A 19044-nucleotide genomic window follows, 5' to 3' on the forward strand; every position below is an offset into this window, starting at 1 on the left:
ATGTAACAAGACCATATTATCTCAAGAGAGTTCTGTCTTGGTTTGGAATACAGGCATAAGTTTTTGTGGCATTCTCTCACATACTGAATAAATTATGTCACTCCCTTGTTCACCCATCCCCTCAATAGCGGTAACATAAAAACAAAATCTCTTCACTGTTTCTACTAGAAAAACCCTTACCACATAGCAGGTCCTGAATTGATCACCCTCAGTTAATAACCATACTTGCCAGTCTGGCATTAAAGGTCTCCATATTGTAGGCCCGACCTAATTTCCTGTAACCCTCTTATGGAAGATTCACTTGCTCTAGTTTAAACTGGACTAACCTTGTCTCCCAAGCTTGCCACGTACCTTCCCAAGGCCCCATATTGGTTTTGTTATTCCTACTGACTCTAAAGTAGGCTACAAGAAAATCCATCAGTAGCTCTACCACCAGCCCTTCCAGTTCCCCTTAAAATGCCATCTTTTTCATAGACCCTTCCCTGATCAATCTCCTATTCTCTGAAGTAGGCTCTGGGCTCGTAGTGTTTTTACAGCACACTTTGTATCTCTTTGACTTATGTTTCCTACTAGACTTTAACATCCATGAGGGTCAGCTATCCTGTGTATTCTCATCGTATGATTGATCCACTAAGCCCAGCAAAATGGCTCATTCCAAAAGGTACTCCAAAAATGAATGTTGAATAAGTGGAGAACGATTATTATGCAAACAGCTATCTTTTTTAAAAAATTTTTATTTATTTAGGCTGTGTTGGGTCTTCGTTTCTGTGCGAGGGCTTTCTCTAGTTGTGGCGAGCGGGGGCCACTCTTAATCGCGGTGCGCGGGCTTCGCACTATCGCGGCCTCCGCACTATTGCGGCCTCTCTTGTTGCGGAGCACGGCCTCTGGACGCGCAGGCTCAGTAGCTGTGGCTCACGGGCCCAGTTGCTCCGCGGCATGTGGGATCTTCCCAGACCAGGGCTCGAACCCGCGTTCCCTGCATTGGCAGGCGGATTCTCAACCACTGTGCCACCAGGGAGGCCCACAAACAGCTATCTTGATGGAGAGCACAAGAACTTGAGTCCCACAGCAGAATACTAGCTGCTGTGATTGGTAGTCACACAACTTTTAGGTTTCAAGAAGCAGCAGCCCTGTAAAATATGTCCTTCCCTGCTAGGAAAATAGAAGCTAACAAGTTCATGTAGCCAGATCTGCCACAAATGGTCCTAAGAGGTACACGAAAAACACCCTGAAAAACAGTGCCTCCAACAAAATGTGCCTTTACTTAAATGTGTATCTACTCTACATGCTAAATTGAATAAGAAGTTGTCATTACGTCGGGAATGATAAAGTTAAACAATCTATCTGGTACTATATGTATATTTTAAAAGAATATGTGATACCTTCAGTGGATTTCAAGCTAACCCTGAGTGTTCAACTCAGAATAATCTCAGTTTTAAAAGCCGCAAGTTAGGGCTTCCCTGGTGGCACAGTGGTTGGGAATCCGTCTGCCAAGGCAGGGGACATGGGTTTAAGCCCTGGTCTGGGAAGATCCCACATGCTGTAGAGCAGCTAAGCCCGTGCGCCACAACAGCTGAGCCTGCGCTCTAGAGCGCACAAGCCACAACTACTAAAGCCTGCACAATGCAACGAAGAGTGGCCCCCACTCACTGCAACTAAAGAAAGCCCGCGCACAGCAGTGAAGACCCAATGCAGCCAAAAATAAATAAATAAATTTATTATTTTTTTTTAAAAAAGCTACACGTTAAAGAAATGCAGAACTTCAAAACTACTATGTTAAGTGAAAGAAGCCAGACACAAATGACTACGTATGACCACACTTACATGAAATGCCTAGAAAAGGCACATCTGTAGAGACATAAAGTAGATTAATGGTTGCTGGGGGCTGGCAGTGAGAACAAGAGTTAACAGTGAATGGGTGTGAGGGCTTGTACTGGGATGATGAGAATGTTATAAGATTGGATTATGGTGATGGTTTCACAATTGGGTAAATTTATTAATGCCATAGAATTATACACCTATACACTTAAAGTGAATGAATTTTATATGTAAATTATACCTCAATAAAGTTATAAATAACGCAGTGAAAGGAAGAAGATACTACAATGATCATCAGGAATCTACTTGAGGCAAAAATGTAGCCCATTTTAAACTCCAATTTAACAACAGAGCAGAAATCATTTTACTTTAATAAAAGTAAGAAAAAGACCTACAATGTTATAGCATTTGTGGATAGACTTTAAAAGTATTTGCAATACATTAAAACAATAATTCTGTCCACACTCATTCAATCTAATCCTAGGACCATCTTTTACTCTTTGCAAAAGAAATGCATACGCTTTAAGAAAGGCAACTCAACAATTCACTAGCTTTGGTTGTTTAATGTAAACTGAATGCTTGCTTTTATTTCATGGAGACAAAAAGGAAGTCTTTTAGTTCATTCTGTTTACAACATTTCCAATAGGAGCATTAATGAAACAGAAAAGAAAAGTCTAAGATAGTAACACTACATCTACCTCTCACTGTCACTTCCCCCAATAAAATACTGTAAAGGCAACGCAAGTCATCCAAGGTAAATTTAACAGCAAAAAATACTGTGATACTCACCAAATAGCCGCCTTTTGCTTTAACGAAATCTAATTGCAACTACTCACTCAACCAAGATTTATTGAAAAGTTTCTATAAGGCAGGCACTCTGCATCATATTAAGTAAAACCCAGTCTTTGACATCAAGGACCTCACAGTCTAGATGTGAAAGGGGCAACATACAATGGACTGTAATAAACACCCACTGTCAGGAGAATACCAAGGAGGTTGCCTAACTCAGCCTTTGTCAAATGACATGGCCCCCAGTTAGGTGGAGCTTTACAGAACAGTGTACCAAGTAGCGTACACAAGGCACAGAACAGGATTAAAATCCTGTAAAGTCAGGATTTCATGTATTTGAAATGAACTGTTAGACTGCTTGTTCAACCAAAAAGAGTTCAACAAGCACAAGACAACTCGTTATTATGAATTTTTATTTTTGGTTGGGGGATGCAATGGTGGTAGGGTGGATAGAAATTTTAAACTCTGGTGTGATCCTTTCCTTTTCCCCAAGAAAGAAAATCCAAGTAAACAGTGGATTACCTCGGACCACCTCTTCCACAGACTCCGTGGTGGTGGTCGTGGTGGTGGCGATGCTGGTGGTCTTCTCTGTGGCCTCTTCATAGGGTTCCTCAGCCTCTTCCTCTACCTCATCACCATCCTCTTCATCCTCATCATCCTCGGCTTCCTCTTCCTCGACATCAGCCACTTCTTCCTCTTCTGCTACTTCCACGACTTTGTCTTCACTGGATCAGTAAAGAGAAATAACAACGATAGTCATTGAAACAAATTTCAGGAGAGGAAAATAAAAAATCAATGACAAGGAAGTTTGGACATCTGAGAGGAAATCTGACATTGAATAAAAACACACACAAGGTTTGAAGCCAGCAGGTCAGAAATGAATTCCAGCTCAGTATATCTGCAACTTTTTTTACCCCTGAGCACAGCTCTTCTTAGTTTCTGCAGTTGCAAAAAAGAGAATAGCCGGATTCCAACTGTATGACATTTTGGAAAAGGCAAAGTTATGAAGAAGACCAGTGGTTGCTAGGAGTTTGGGGTAGGAAGGAAGTGATGAATAGGCAGAGGACAGGGGATTTTTAGGGCGGTGAAACTGCTCTGTAAAATACTGCATCGTGGATATCCACTGATACAGTGTGTATACAACATCATGCATTTGTGGAAACCCTAAGAACTGTACAATACAAAAAGTGAGCTCTAATGTAAACTTTTTACTTTAATCATAATGTATCAATATTGGTTCAAGCATACAATGCTAATGCAAAATGTTAATAATGCAGCAGGGAGAGCTCTCTGCACTTCCTGTACAAATTTTTTCTAACCCTAAGACTGCTCTAAAAAATAAATCTATTAAAAAGGCTGGGGTGGGGGGAGACCAAAACGAAGTTTACTGTGTTACCGGGATTACTTTTCCTCCTGTATGTGAAAATACCCCACAGCACCTGCAGAGTAGATATTCAATAAGGGGAGGTGGAAATTCGTTAAAAATTACTATTGAAAGTTTAAACTGGAAATGAAAGGGGAAGAAGAAATTGGCTTCAATAGGCCTGTGAGCTCCATGGTCAGGGATGCCTACTGAAACTACACCTATGCTCCCTTTTGCAGGTTGTGTAAGCTTTCTAGAATATCAGATATGTCTTTGGTCCCCAAACTTCAGTGAGCATCAAAAGGATGCACCTGAGGGCTTCCCTGGCGGCGCAGTGGTTGACAGTCCGCCTGCCGATGCAGGGGACACGGGTTCGAGCCCCGGTCCGGGAAGATCCCACATGCCACGGAGCGGCTGGGTCCGTGAGCCATGGCCGCTGAGCCTGCGCGTCCGGAGCCTGTGCTCCGCAACGGGAGAAGCCACGACAGTGAGAGGCCCGCGTACCACAAAAAAAAAAAAAAAAAAAAAAAAAAAAAAGATGTACCTGAAAGGCTTATTGAAACACAGATCACCAGGCGCCAGCCCCAGATTTCTGAATCAGTGGTGGGACAGGGCCTGAGAATTTCCCTTTCTAACAATTTCCCAGGTGATGTTGATACTGATGGTTGGGGGACAATATTCTGAGAACCACTGAAATATGCAACACTGAGAATAATGGTAACAGATAGGCAGTAAGTCACAGTATAATTGGGAAGGGGATCAGAAATAATATTTATGGCATTAAACATGTATATACTTAGTCAGTGGCAAGTAATAAATCAGCAAATTTGGATGGCCAAAGAAGAGTATGTCTAGAACAAAATCAGAAAGTCCAAGGAAGATATTCTTGTGGCAGTCATATACCTGCCAGTACAGACACGGTCAAGAGCATCTGGAAGATGATAAATGAAGATAGGAATCTAAGTGTCAAACAGTGACAGTATCTCATGTGCCATCTGGCTGGAGAGGAGAAATAGACATTTCATCCTTGATCAGATCAGAAAATCAATACAGGAAAAAGATCTAGATGTGGTGGAGGACTTCAACTCCCCAGCGCATCTGCCCCAGTTCTATTTAACCAGAAGCACTAGAGGAACAGGATTGAGAACTGCCATGTTGACATTTAAATTTTACCCCAGAGTTGATTCTTGCCCACAAGGAGAAGCTCACTGTTTGGGAGACATGACAGGAATCTGGAGAGTTTGTGTCAGCCACAACCTGGAGCCTTGGGATGCTAGTGTGAGTTCGTGCATTGTACAGAAAATCAGATTTCAGGATTCCATGGTGTACGGGGACAGAAAGGAAGACGGCAAAAGGCTTTCAAAGACTGAAAGTCTGACAGGAGAGCCACAAGTACTGCGGGTGAAAAAGAGAAAGATATGTAAAAAGAATAATATAGCACTAGAAAGAATTCCCTTTGCGACGACCTAGAGAGGTAGGAGAGGGAGGGTGGGAGGGAGGCTTAAGAGGGAGGGGATATGGGGATATATGTATGCGTATGGCTGATTCACTTTATTGTACAGCAGAAACTAACACACTATTGTGAAGCAATTATACTCCAATAAAGATGTATTGAAAAAAGAAAGAATTCCCTGATTAACTCAGAATTTAAAGGACTTTTATAAGTTCTAAAAAATTGTGTATAACCTCCCCCCATCCCCCAAGTGGAACGTCTTTTAAACTCTGACTAAATATGACTTACAGATAATAAATGGACACATCAAAAGTGGTTGAAATATGTGCTTAAATAAGAGAATAAGGAGAAACTTATTTGACAGAGTAAAATCAATAATAACTTATTTATAGGGCTTCCCTGGTGGCGCAGTGGTTGAGTCCGCCTGCCGATGCGGGAGACGCGGGTTCGTGCCCCGGTCCGGGAGGATCCCACATGCCGCGGAGCAACTAAGCTCGTGAGCCATGGCCGCTGGGCCTGCGCGTCCGGAGCCTGTGCCCCGCAACGGGAGAGGCCACAACAGTGAGAGGCCCACGTACCACAAAAAAAAAAAAAAAAAACCTTATTTATAGATAAATTATTATTAATTGAACAAATGAAGTGTTAACACAGAGAAAACCCTAACCAGTTTTTTTAACGCTTCCATGAGACCGTGAAAAATAGGTAAGAAGAGGAAGAGAAACACCCGCACAGATACTCAGATGGTATAAGCCTTCACCTGCTTAGAGATAAGTGGGGTACGATCCCTGATTTCTTGATTGACTGAATTCCTGCACAAAAGTCTACCACTTAAGACAACATTTCAAAAGAATCCTCAACTCAACAGTTGCTTAGATGCCAATTTTACCCAGGATGCTGCCTCTTTATTTTTCTACAGAATCTTGATGTTGTACTGCTAGTGAATAAAATAAAGACGACCTAATGCATGCCATAAGCCAATTTCTTGCGTTTGAGCTCTCTTCTGTGTTCATTCAAGTCACAGGCACCGATATTCTTTAGTTATCCAAATTAAGTGGACAATTCAGGTCAAACTAGGGAGAAAAGTCAAATCCAATGAGGCTTCTCCTTAAATCATGACATGTGCATGCTGTCCTGAAGCACGGATGGAGTGACAGGGTCCAGGTATGTGACCCAGGCTTGAGACAGCACTGTGCTTCCAGGTGGGATGGTGAAAACACGACCCTGGACCCCAAACATCTCTGTTATGACTTGACTGTTACATTTAAAACTCCAAACAAAACATGCGTATAAAAACAGCTGTGTTTAAAGTGATCTGCATTCTAGTATGCGTGGAGCCATGAAAAAGAGTGAAATAGATGCCCACCATCCATCACTGCATCTGCCTGAGCAATTTACTGGCAGCATAAAAAGGAACAGAGACACATAATATTTCAGCTGGCTGAGGAATTAAATTACTTGGCCTAAGAGAACTCGCGTCCAGTTCTTATTACCACAGCTTTGATTTCTGGAATTAAATTTAGATGTCCACGAATTCAATTATCTACTTGGACACCATTAAAACAGTAGCACACAGTCATGTTTTAAAGATGGGGCATCTTCCCAAAGAAGGTGCAACATGCCAACATTACAACTTCCAGCTGCAGTTCTCATAAATAACTGGAAACACAGAAAGGGGAAAACATATTTTCCACTTCTTTTTCAACTGCTGGACAGCTTTGTTCTGTGATGTGACCAAGGTGGGCCGGTTTTAGAGAGGTGATCACAGTGCAAGAAAACTGCAAGGAAGGGTTAGTGTATGGAAAGGTGAGGCTGAGCATCATAAAGCAATTTCCTTAGAAACAAACAAGTCACAATAAAATAGTCCCCCGAGAACACGGTGGAATATTCATTCACTCATACATTTTAGCATCTGTCAATTTAAAGCAGACAGCTTTTACAGCTTTTAAATTCCAATAATAAAAAATACTTCTAGGGCTTCCCTGGTGGCGCAGTGGTTGAGAATCCGCCTGCCGATGCAGGAGACACGGGTTCGTGCCCTGGTCCGGGAAGATCCCACGTGCCGCGGAGCAACTAAGCCCGTGAGCCATGGCCGCAGAGCCTGTGCGTCCGGAGCCTGTGCTCCGCAACGGGAGAGGCCACAACAGTGAGAGGCCCGCATACCGCAAAAAAACAAACAAACAAACAAAATACTTCTAAAGCATGAGGGGACTATCTGAAAATGCTCATCATCTCAGGAGTATCTGAATTAAATAAGAAGGTTAAAGGGTCAAAGGGACATTATTTTGAGGAAATAAATCACTGATGATAAAATTTTATGTGTCAGCACACAAGGCTTTAGTTTGGTGAAGGATATACTGCATCACAACGGTAGCTCTTCTTGTATTTCTAAGTAAAGGCTGACCTTGATTCCACTTACCATTGCCTCCCTGATAGTCCCTTTAGACAGTCAAAGATTTTTATTCACATTTTAATTCCTTTTTGTTTAAGTATGCAAAACAATTCACCATTTGCATTCTCTAAAAAAGCTATATTTATTCTTTCATCGTCTCTGTTAAGACTGATGTTTTTTCCGCTTTGGAGGACAAAGGAGAGGAAATGGCAGAGAGAAAGCTGATTCCCATGGTTTATGTGAATTGGACAATCACGAGACCTGAACCACTGCAGAGACGAGGGGAGAGCGAAAACAGAACAGCTGTCGGCTCCCCAAATGTAAGGACCAACCGGGGGCCAGAAGGGCAAGCCTCAACAGGAAGACACTCAGACACTTCCGTGTTGACCTAGAACGGGGAAGAGTCTCCCAGGGCTGGAAATAGAGACAGAAAATAAAGCAAAATGTTGAAAAAAGGAAACAGTTCTTTCCCACCCATTCCTCCCCAGGTCTTCTTAGTACTGCCAGTTTAGCCTGCAAGGTACAATGGTTGGATAAGTCAGTTTGTCCCAGAGGAAAGCAGTCTCTGAAATTATTGCTGTTAAATTAGGAAAATTAGAAGCTGCCAGAAAATGTGAGAAAGTAGGAAGCATATGTTAGACCTGAACGGTCTCCGAGGGATCCCAGCTCGCCCAAGAACCGCCAAGAGTCGAGAGTCGCTGCAACACGCAAGAGGTTTATTAGGAGCCGGTGCACCGGGGTTCCTTGGTCCTCACGCAGGAGGCCGAAGAGGAACCCCCCCCCCCCAAGCGGAATCACATACATTTTATAGCTTTCATTTTTCATTATGCAAAGTGTGGATATATCAAGGGTTTTTTTTTTCATTGGTTTGTTTGTTCTGGACCGGAGTGGGGACTTGGCTCTAGTTCCTTGATTGGTTGGCTGTCGGATGCCTACTTTACATTTACCGGAGTGGGGTCTTGGCTCTAGTTCCTTGATTGGTTAGCTGTCGGATGCCTACTTTACATTTTCGTGTTTTTGTGGTGGGGGGGTTGAGTCACATGAGTTATGGTTGGCTAGGGCGACCTTTAAACTCTGGCTTAATCATTCTTATCACCCGCCATACTTGTTTGCTCGAGGTCTTATCCCCCGCCATACTTGTTTGCTCGGAACGGTTTCTGCCCAGGGGGGACATTCCAGTATCTTATTGCCAGCCGAAAAAGCTCAAAAGTATCGATAGGGAAGTAGGGGTGTAAGTATAGTTAAGGCCCTACACATATTCTTCCTGGTTCTGAGTAAATGTTTCAAGACGGGGGACAGCTCAGTAAGAAAAAGCCACTCTTTCTCCCACCTAAAGGCACCATTAGAGGCCAAACATATAAGACACAAGACACACCGCCTGATTCCATTTATATTAAACTATGAAAACACTTACTCCTCGCCACTGACAGAACTCAGAGGAGCTGTCACATGTTGGCAAGGGGAAGTTTAGTGACGCGGAGGAAACAGGAGAGAGGCTTCTGGGGGCTGGCAAGGCTGTGTTTTGATCTGGGTGTCAGCTACCTGGTTGTGTTCAGTTTTGAAAATTCATCGAGCTGTACACCTGTGTTACGTGCACTTCTCTTTATGTACATTACATTTCAGCAAAAAGGGTTAAAAAGGAGAAGACACTGCTCCTGTAATGCCTCACTCTTCTTAAGTACTCTCATGACAGGCCTAGAATAAGAGCTTGTTGATTAATAAAATTGTTATCTTCAGGGCCTGCAAATCTGAAAAAATATACCTCCACTCCAAGCCCCCGACCCCCTATGGGCACAAATTATAAGGAGCTGAACACACAAAAAAAGAGAAGATTATGATACTTACAAACCTATGGCTCCTTCAGTCATGGCCTCACTGAATTAGTTAAGTAAGTAATTCTCTAAATTAATTCATTAGTTTAGATATTTCATAAATGAATTTGGTGCTCATAGGATTCACTCCATCATATGTTGATGATTACTAAAAAAAAATTATCTACCTTTAATGTACTGTCAGAATCCCTGTTACCTATAGGTAATATCTAAAACTGACCCCCACTTTAGCAGCCTGCGGAATTTCGGTATAGTTGTTTTGATGGCATTCCTTAGGTAAATTATTAATTTGTCAATGAAAGGATCTCTGAGAATCTGACTCATCTCTCCTGAAAAATGCCCTGCAGCAGAAACTGTTTGAAAGCTACCCCAAAGCCACTCTTAACTCCTTCCCCCATCCTTTTTTTGACCAGAGAAAGTAAGAAACCAAACACTCCATGCCCTTGGGGACAGGGAAGGCCACGTGACTGAGGTATTTCTGGATAATCAGATGCCAGAGGACACCTGCTTGGACTTTTAGGTGGGGCTTTTAGGAGGGCTCTTACTTTCCAGATGAGAAGATACCTACTGGTGGTGAGAGCGCTTTTGTTCCTTTACCCCCTGCTCTTCTACTTGGTCTCTGCCTGGAGGGGCAACAGCCAGCTGTCAATTGTTAGGTGATAAACATTAGGATGCAGAAGCTGATTTAGGATGGTGGGGTGGCAAGATACAAAAAGGTGGCATCTCTGTGGCACTGCACCAGCCCAGTGCTCCTACCACCAATGATTGGGTTTCTGTTACTTGCGGCTAAAGGCATTCCTTGCAGACCGTTCACTAGCTTACTCTGGACCTCAGGTCACAGACTCCTGCTTTAGGAAGATAAGGACCAAATTGAGACACCAAAAATTCATGATTCAGGCATTAGGGGTGAGCTAGATAGGTCACAACCTTAGTCTAAGCTAGGATGTATCATTCTTACACATTTAATGAATCCCTATTCCAGGAGAGATAATCTACACTAATTACTGAGGAATAGACGTACTGCATACCACATGCTTTAGAAATTCCAAGGGGAAAGTGATTCTTGTGAGGTAGAGGTGTTGGATCTGGTAGGGCGTGAAAAGTGTGTGTGAGGATGAAGAAGAGATATCCTAATAATGCACATGCAGGAATAACAAATACCTTAGCCTGACTACAACGGAATTTTACACAGGCTTTGGGTTTTAACAGCGATGGCTGCTCAACGGTGGAGACCAGGTGTTCAGGTATTTTTTCTTTAGTCAGTGAACAGTTAAGTATTTGAGTTGAGAGACATGTGCACTGATTGATAATCAGCAAAAAAAAAAAAGGGTAATGCATTAATTCACCCATCCATCCGACCATTCCATTAAGTGCCTCTCAATGCCACACACCAGTGATTCAATCAACAGCGCTGACTGTGCTTTTACCAAGTGCCAGGTGCTATTCCGGGCACTGGGGGTAGATGAGTGAACATGACAAAGCCTCTGCTTTCTCGGAACATATTTTAGTGGGGGAGGCACAATAGGAGCAAATAAATAACAAAAAAAAAAATGCAAAGAAGTTGATTGAGAAAAGAAAGGCTAATGTGTTAACCAATGGCTATAACAGATGTGTGTGTGGGGGGGGTGTAGGGGGAGCATTTCAAATAGGACGATCAGGGGAAGGCCACCGAGAAAGGGTCGTGGGCACCGAGACTTGGAATGCTGAAAGTCAAGGTGGGCGGATGGCTAAGATAGGAGTAAGAGAATGTGCAAAGGCCCTGAATGCAAGGGCAAGCTTAGCATGATCATGAAAAAAAATACAACAAAGAGCCAGTGAGCTTGCGGGGAGTGAGGCAGGGGGAAGAAGTGTACGTTAGGGTGGTAGAGACAGACAGGTGGGGCATGACCCAGCAAGGCCATGCTGGTTATGGTCAGAAACAGCATGTTTATTTATATGCAATGGGAATGACTAAATACGGTTTGTTTTAAAGATGACTCTGGTTGCTGGGTGGAGAGTGGGCTCTAGGGAGATGACAGCAGAGCTGGGAGCCTGGTTAGGGACACTTGCTGGGAGCTAGAGATACACTGGGGCGCAAGGGTAATTCACATGGGCTAACAGCCCAAAGGACAATGATATCATCACCTGTATAAACGTAAAATTGCTACTGTGATAACAATCATGGAGGGCTAGGAGACCCAAACAAATGAGATCTGAACAGCTCTGGGGGTGTAAAACAAGGCATCCACGGAGAAGGGCTCTGAAATGTGGCCTAAAAAAAAGCTCCAAATTAATGAAGCCCAGAGGCTAAAGACAGCTGTCGAAAGGCAGAATGGGTAGAACATGTGCAAAGGTCCTGTGGTAGAGGGGAGAAGAAAGCCTGAGTGCCTGAAACAGATCAGCTGACAAGAACACAGAGTGCTCAAAGGAGGACAAATGAGCAGTGGCGTGGAGCAGGGGGTGGCAAACTACGGCCCGTGACTTGTTCCTGGACATCTTGTGAGCTAAGGGTGATTTTCACATTTTTAAAGTGTTATAAGATGAAAAGGAAAAAAAACCACACACACACACACAGAAAGAAAAATATGTGACAGAGACCATATGTGGCCCGCAGAGCCTCAAATATTTATTATGTAGCTCTTTACAGAAATATTGCTGACCCCTGGCATAGAGGGGTGGGGTGGGGTGGGGTGGAGATGGGAAGAGTGGGAGGCTGTGCTATGTCCTGATCTGAGGACAAAGGAGATACAAGGAGACAAAGAGAGAGGCCTCACGGGCACTAGGGTGTCCAAGTTCTAAAATTCTACAGCAGAAGCAACGTGATCCCTGCCTCTCGCCTTCTTCAGAGAGGGCAGAATGCAGGCTCCAAGGAGGCGAGGCTCCTCAGCATGGCAGAGTGGTTCAAAGTATGAACTCTGGGGCCAGACTGCCTGGATCTGAATCTCAGCTCTGTGACCAGGAGAAAATTACTTAACCTCTCTGTGCCTCCTTATCCTTATCTGTAAATGGCAAACTTATAACAGGTAGCTTCATAGGGTATGATGAGGAACAAATGGGTTAAAACTTGCAATGCACTTAGAAGAGCACCGGACCCACAGCAAGCATCACATAAGAGAGAAATAAAGCCAAGGCCACAGGCACAGTGCTTGGCATGGCATGTGGCTCAAGCGTATAAATGAATGAATGATGTCATGACTAAATCCCAAGGAGACAGTCCTCCAAAACACTCAGAACTGAAATAATCTATGACAACTACATGAAGAGTTTGACTTTATTAGAAAACGTAAAAGAGTCAGATGTTAGGCAGTTCTAGGAAAGATCTTGAGAGGGAATACAAAAGTACTTAATCTTTAAAGTTAAAAAAAACGCTTATGCTACAGATTATATTTTCAGAATTCTATTATCACTTGGCACACTGATATGAATAGAAGACTACAGAATCCAGTGTTAAATTCATGGGTGTATTAACTACTCAGGTTCTTGCCAATTCCAAGAATAAAACTAATGGTATTCACTGTAAGATGCTAGACAGGAAAGAAAATGGAAGAAAGATTATAAAAATGATAGTTTAGCATAAAATCAACTTTTCTTCATACCAGCTTTTAAATGTTACCCTGCTTAAATTAGTGAATGTCTAAAAAACAAGAACAGCAAAGAGATAAGAGAAGCATTAAAGCAAGGTCTGGTGCAAGTAGCAGCACTTGTTTAGAACATTTGAAAAATAATTGATCTTTTCTTCATTTGCTCAGTACATACTCATCAGAAGAAAAATAGTCCAGGAATAGAGAAACAATCTAAATAATACCTCTAGGACCTAAGACAAGTCAAAGGATGGGCAGTTTCTAGGAAGACGGGTACAGCTTCTTTAGTACATCGATGTCATGATGTAAAAAGGGCTGTTCTGAATCCTAAGATTTAAAGATGTAAGATGCTAGGCCTGGTCCTGCATGGGATATGGTGCGGAAAAACAAGCAGGGAACGTCATTCCTCAGGTTTAGGGAAAATATGACTACCTGATGATATTTTAAAAGTATTGTTGGGGCTTCCCTGGTGGCACAGTGGTTGAGAGTCTGGCTGCCAATGCAGGAGACACAGGTTCGTGCCCCGGTCCGGGAAGGTCCCACGTGCCGCTAAGCGGCTGGGCCCGTGAGCCACGGCCGCTGAGCCTGCGCGTCCAGAGCCTGTGCTCCGCAACGGGAGAGGCCACAACAGTGAAAGGTACGCGTACCACAAAAAAAAAAAAAAAAAAAAAAAAAAGTATTGTTAATTTTGTGGGTGAGATTGTATCATTTGGGATCTGTAGAAAAATGTTCTTAGATTTTCAAGATATAGTCTTAAAGTACGAAGTACACTTGCTGTCTTACCCTTAAATCATAAAAATATGTTGCAAGGGAGAAAATGTTATTCTGGCAAGACTTAAGAAATATTAAGTTGGGAATATAATTATAGTAAGAAGCTAAATTGCTTTTTAAAAGACTATCTTGGAGGCAAGAAAAGCCATATATAATCAAAAGCAGGTTCTTTTCCTGACAGCTTCATGAACCAAGTAGGATTAAAGAGAAGCACCTAAGGTGATAAAAACTTTCAGAGTCATTTAAAAATCTTGATACATGAAACAAAATCTTGGTTATTCAGATGCTATGCCAGAAAACTTTGAATGAGCAAATTCCTCACATCCAAAGATTAAGGTTGCTGGTAAGTATAGGTGATCTGTGTACATTTTGGGTGAAGAGTTGGAAATATATGATCTTTAGCCATCTAACATATATCTGAGTGGGTACTAGGTTCCACAGGGTCTGTTCCAGACACTGAAGTTATTGCTGGGAATAAAACAAAAACTTCCCTGTCCTCCTGGTACTTATATTCTACTGGGGGGAGAGGTAGAAATATAAGAAACCAAAGCAAAAATGTTATCCCAGCACATGCCAGGGTGACAACCATTATGGAGAAAATGAACACGGGAAGGCTAAGTAAGGTACACTGGAGTCGGTAGTTGGAGGACTGTTAATGTTTTTAGAGAGTAGTAAGAAAAACAGAAATAGACTCACGGACATGGAAAACAAACTTCTGATTACCAAAGGGGATGGGGGCGGGGAGAGATAAATGAGGAGTTTGGGATTAATATATACACACTACTATATATAAAACAGAAAAACAACAAGGACCTACTGTATAGCCCAGGGAATTCTACTCAGTATCTTGTAATAACCTATAATGGAAAGGAATCTTAAGAAGAATATATACGTGTGTATGTATAACTGAATCACTTCACTATACACCTGAAACTAACACAACAATGTAAATTAACTATACCTCAATAAAAGAAATAAAAATAAAGAGAGTAGTAAGAGAACATGCCCTGAACAGGTGCCCTTTCAGCAAAGGCGACACGCCTAGCATCCTTTTCCACTGGATCTACATACATGGGCACTGATATAAAGCTCTAGATGGTTTCCGCACAAAATGGCCACAAAGCCCTTTAGAAAAGCCGCAAAGCAAAGACACCAGCCTAACCTTTCTTTTGGGGACACCTTGTTAAGTACCTGCTCCTTAGAAAGGAGAGAAGCTCCCCGATTCTGTGGCTCCCCCCATCATCTCTCCTGTGAAAAACTAAGGGGTTCTACTTGGGAAGCAATAACAAGCAACCCTCCTCCTCCCTCCAGCACAAGCAGAAGCTGCCTGGATCCGTCCGCCTGCCCCAGATTCCTGGGGGGTGGGGGTGGGGGCGCGGGGATTCCCAGGAAGAAAGAGAAACAGGCATACTTCGTTTTACTGTGCTTGTAGATAATGCATTTTTTCACATATTGAAGGTTTGTGGCAGCGAGTCTCTCGGTGCCACTTTCCCAACAGCATTGGCTCACTTCACGTTTTCTGTGTCACATTTTGGTAATTCTCACCATTTAAAAAATCTTTTCATTATTATTATATTTGTGATGGTGACTGGCGATCAGTGATCTCTGATGTTACTATTGCAAAAAGATTATGGTTTGTGGAAGACTCAGATGACGGTTAGCATTTTTAGCAATAAAGAATTTTTTAATTAAGGTATGCACATTTTTTTTAAGACAGTGCGATTGCACACTTAAGAGACTAGAGCATAGTGTAAGCATAACTTTTATTTTGTGTGCTTCCTTTTATTGTGATACTTGCTTTACTGTGGTGCTTTGAAACCAAACCCACAATGTCTCTGAGGTCTGCCTGTACATTTAACACCAATCCTCAGGGGGTACAAAGTGCCATTTATCCCTAAGGAAAAACAAGCCACAAGGCTCCCTTGCCTCTTTGTTCTGAGGGCTTGAAATAAGTATTCATTTTATTTTTGAAGTGATGACCACAGTAAATTCAATTCACGCCCATCCTCTCATATAGATACAAAATCAAATAGAAAAAAAAATTTTTTCTTTGTGATGAGAACTTTCAGGGTGTACTCTCTTAACACCTTTCCTGTATAACACACAGCAGTGTTCATTACATTACATCCTTAGCACTTATTTCTTGAAATACGTATTTTAAATTATATGGGAAAGACAAAAGGTAGAGCCAAGTATAGCGTGGCTTTCACTTTTCACTTTTCATTATGAAAGCCTTGATGAGCCAGAATATTTAGGAAAAGCATGTTTTGGAGAGCTGAAACTTCTAGCTCATTTTTCATTAACGAGCCCACCCTCTTCCTCTTCCAACAAACAAGCCCATGTCCTTGCCTTGGTAAGTATATCTTTAAAGGTTATCTGTAGTTGACAGCTGAGAAATTTGTAGAGTCAAACTATCAAGTATCAACACTCCTTGTACAATATGACATATGCAGGAGGTACACGGCAAGGAAATTAATGTGTAAGTGCATTATATTTTAGGTTGAACTACTGAGAACATTTTTGTGAATATTTTTCTTTTTATCAAGGAAAAATTATGCTGCACCATACTGCAGTCAACTGAATATTCTAGTTCTCTGGGTCGTAGAGAGGAGGTACAGCATGGTAATTATTTTCGGAAGCCACCTACCACTCTGGTGTGACTGTGGCCAAGTGACTTACTCTGCTGTGACTTAGTCTCTTCATCTTTAAAATGGAATGATACCATTATCTTAGGAGACGCTGTGACCAGTTAACGTACGTCAAGTACATGGTAGGAGCCAAATATTGTACCTATTTGCTCTTAATTAGGCTGTGGCTTAAATTTATATTTATAATATATTTTTTTCCCTTTTTAATGCTATTAGCTTTTGAAAATGGTGTAATTAAAATTATCATTTGTTTTTCATATACTTTTTCCTTGGGGTTTATTATTTAGGAAAAAAAATCTCTGAAGACCTATTTTTCTCAGGCATTATGGCACTAGAGTTCCAATCGCTGACCACAGTTCAGAGTCCTGCAGAGATGGACAGGTAAAAATGCATAAAGTGGTGCTGTAAGAGAGGTGAACATAAACTGGAATGGATTATCTGCTAAGAGGACCTGGGAGGGATGGGTTGAAGAGGTTACAGGTGAACTGGGAACTGATGAATGAATAAATGTCTGCAGAGAAGACGATGGCAGAGGGGCACTGCAGAAACAGAGAATGTCAGCTGTAAACACATGAAGTGTCTGCAGTAACTGCAAATGGCTCAGTCTGGCTGGAGATTGGGAGTGGACACCAGGAAGTGAGCAGAATGCAGGCTTCAGATACACCAGGAAGGACCTCGTGTTGCAGACTAAGGAATTTGCCCTTATTCTACCAGTGATGCAGAGCTTAGTAGAAAAGCTTTAAGCAGAAGAGTGGCAAGATTAGTTTCATTTCAACAGGTATGAGCTGGCAGAAGTATAAAGGACAAATAGGTCGGGGGGATGGGGGGAGGCTCTTGAGGATTCTAGCTGAGGACGACTCAGGAAGTGAAAAAATAACACGACAGAACTAGTGACCGTCTAGATGGAGGGGGTTAGTTAGAAGATGAGGCTGATGTCTCCAGAGGGAGAGACTGGGTGGAGAACAGTTACTCATGGTAACAGAATACAGCAGGAAGCATGGATGGCCAGGAATGGAAACGAATGGGTTCAGCTTTGACCATGATGGATTTCAGATGCTATAAGAGTCTACTGCAGAGGCCTCCAGCAGACAGCTGGAAATAAAGGACTAGAAATTCGGGACACAAATACACAAATTTGGGAGGCACTATATTTCTATTTCCATTAAGTAAACAGTGCTGCACATTCTTTTTTTTTAAAACTGAAGAGCTACCCTTCTTGAACGATCACAGATAACTGACTAGATGGCCACTTACTTTCTGCGTTGCTAATAGGTTCTGCTTTGATACCATATGTAACTAGAAATAGAATCTAGCCTTCTGAGGTCTAATTACGCCATTCCTCTCTGCTTGCCCTCACACCCTACAAACATAATTCAAGCTGCTTCCCAGTTCAGAGGTCGATGTGAAAAATTCCCTGAGATGGTATTCTGTAGTATCGATTAAAGAGCTGAATCAGGACATTCTACTATGTTCAAAACAACAGTATTAAGAAAAGTTCAGTCAAAACTGTTAGTGGATATAGACTGTGGACCAGACACTCTGCTAGATCGGAGGCTCTAAATGAGAAAAGGATAAGGTCCCTGCCCTCAGGAAGCTTACATTCTATTGAGGAGAGACAGGCAATAAGCAAATAAAACAGAAAAGGTGTAATCAGTGTCAGGAGCAAATAAATAGGCTGCTAAGACTGAGACTATTGGGAGGAGGGTGTCTTGAAAAGAACGGTCGGGGTGGATCAACAGAAACCCAGAAAGCTGGGGAAAAAAACATTCTAGAGAGATTCATCAGTCTTGGGGTGGGGAAAGCTTGCCCTGTTGACTTGTGTGAGGTGGAGTCAGCAGTGGGGAGAGAGGTAGGGGAGGAGCTGGGTGAGAGAGGTTAATGCTAAAAAGAACGTGGATGAGGGCTTGGCACAAAGAACACGTTCAGTAATTGCTAATGTCATCCTCAGCCTCCAAAAAAGGGCTTTCTTGTATTTACTCTGTGTATTTGTGTTTTTAAGGAAAGCCACTAACACAACTTAATCTTGGAAGTTCCATGATCGGCTCTATGTATCTGTCTATACGTATACTCCACATCCCGGCTGCCATATAGAGAATGGCTTAGGGTGTATGTAAGTGGAAAAGGGTGGGGTGCATAGGGAAGAGACAATGGGAACAGAAATGAGTAGGATACTGCAGTAACCCCAGCAGTAAATGAATAGGATACCACAGTAACTCCAGAAATAATGGTAGTTTAGACTAGGACTGTATTGGAAAAGATGGAAAGAAGTACATGAATCCAGAACCGACGGGATTTTGCGGAAGGCACAATAGGAGCCCCAGGATCTTAGCTCTAATTCCTAGGAGAGGGTGTGGGGTCACTACTGAGTTAAAACAGCTTTGAGAGATCCATGGGAGGGGCAGGGAGGGTGGGAATTACGAA

At 42.4% G+C, this 19044-nt stretch overlaps 1 protein-coding gene across 8 annotated transcripts in view; it reads right to left on the reverse strand.

Moving 5' to 3' along the window:
* APP (amyloid beta precursor protein) overlaps positions 1-19044 on the reverse strand; it is a 283850-nt gene that overhangs the window by 119150 nt on the left and 145656 nt on the right. For all 8 annotated transcript variants that reach the window (XM_059065310.2, XM_059065309.2, XM_067034957.1 and 5 more), the window contains exon 6: positions 3130-3332. In XM_059065310.2, coding sequence (XP_058921293.1) covers positions 3130-3332 — 203 coding nt within the window. The remainder of the gene's footprint in view (positions 1-3129; positions 3333-19044) is intronic.

The sequence above is a fragment of the Kogia breviceps genome, chromosome 5 (genome assembly GCF_026419965.1).
Source record: "Kogia breviceps isolate mKogBre1 chromosome 5, mKogBre1 haplotype 1, whole genome shotgun sequence".
In the NCBI taxonomy this organism is placed as follows: Eukaryota; Metazoa; Chordata; class Mammalia; order Artiodactyla; family Physeteridae; genus Kogia; species Kogia breviceps.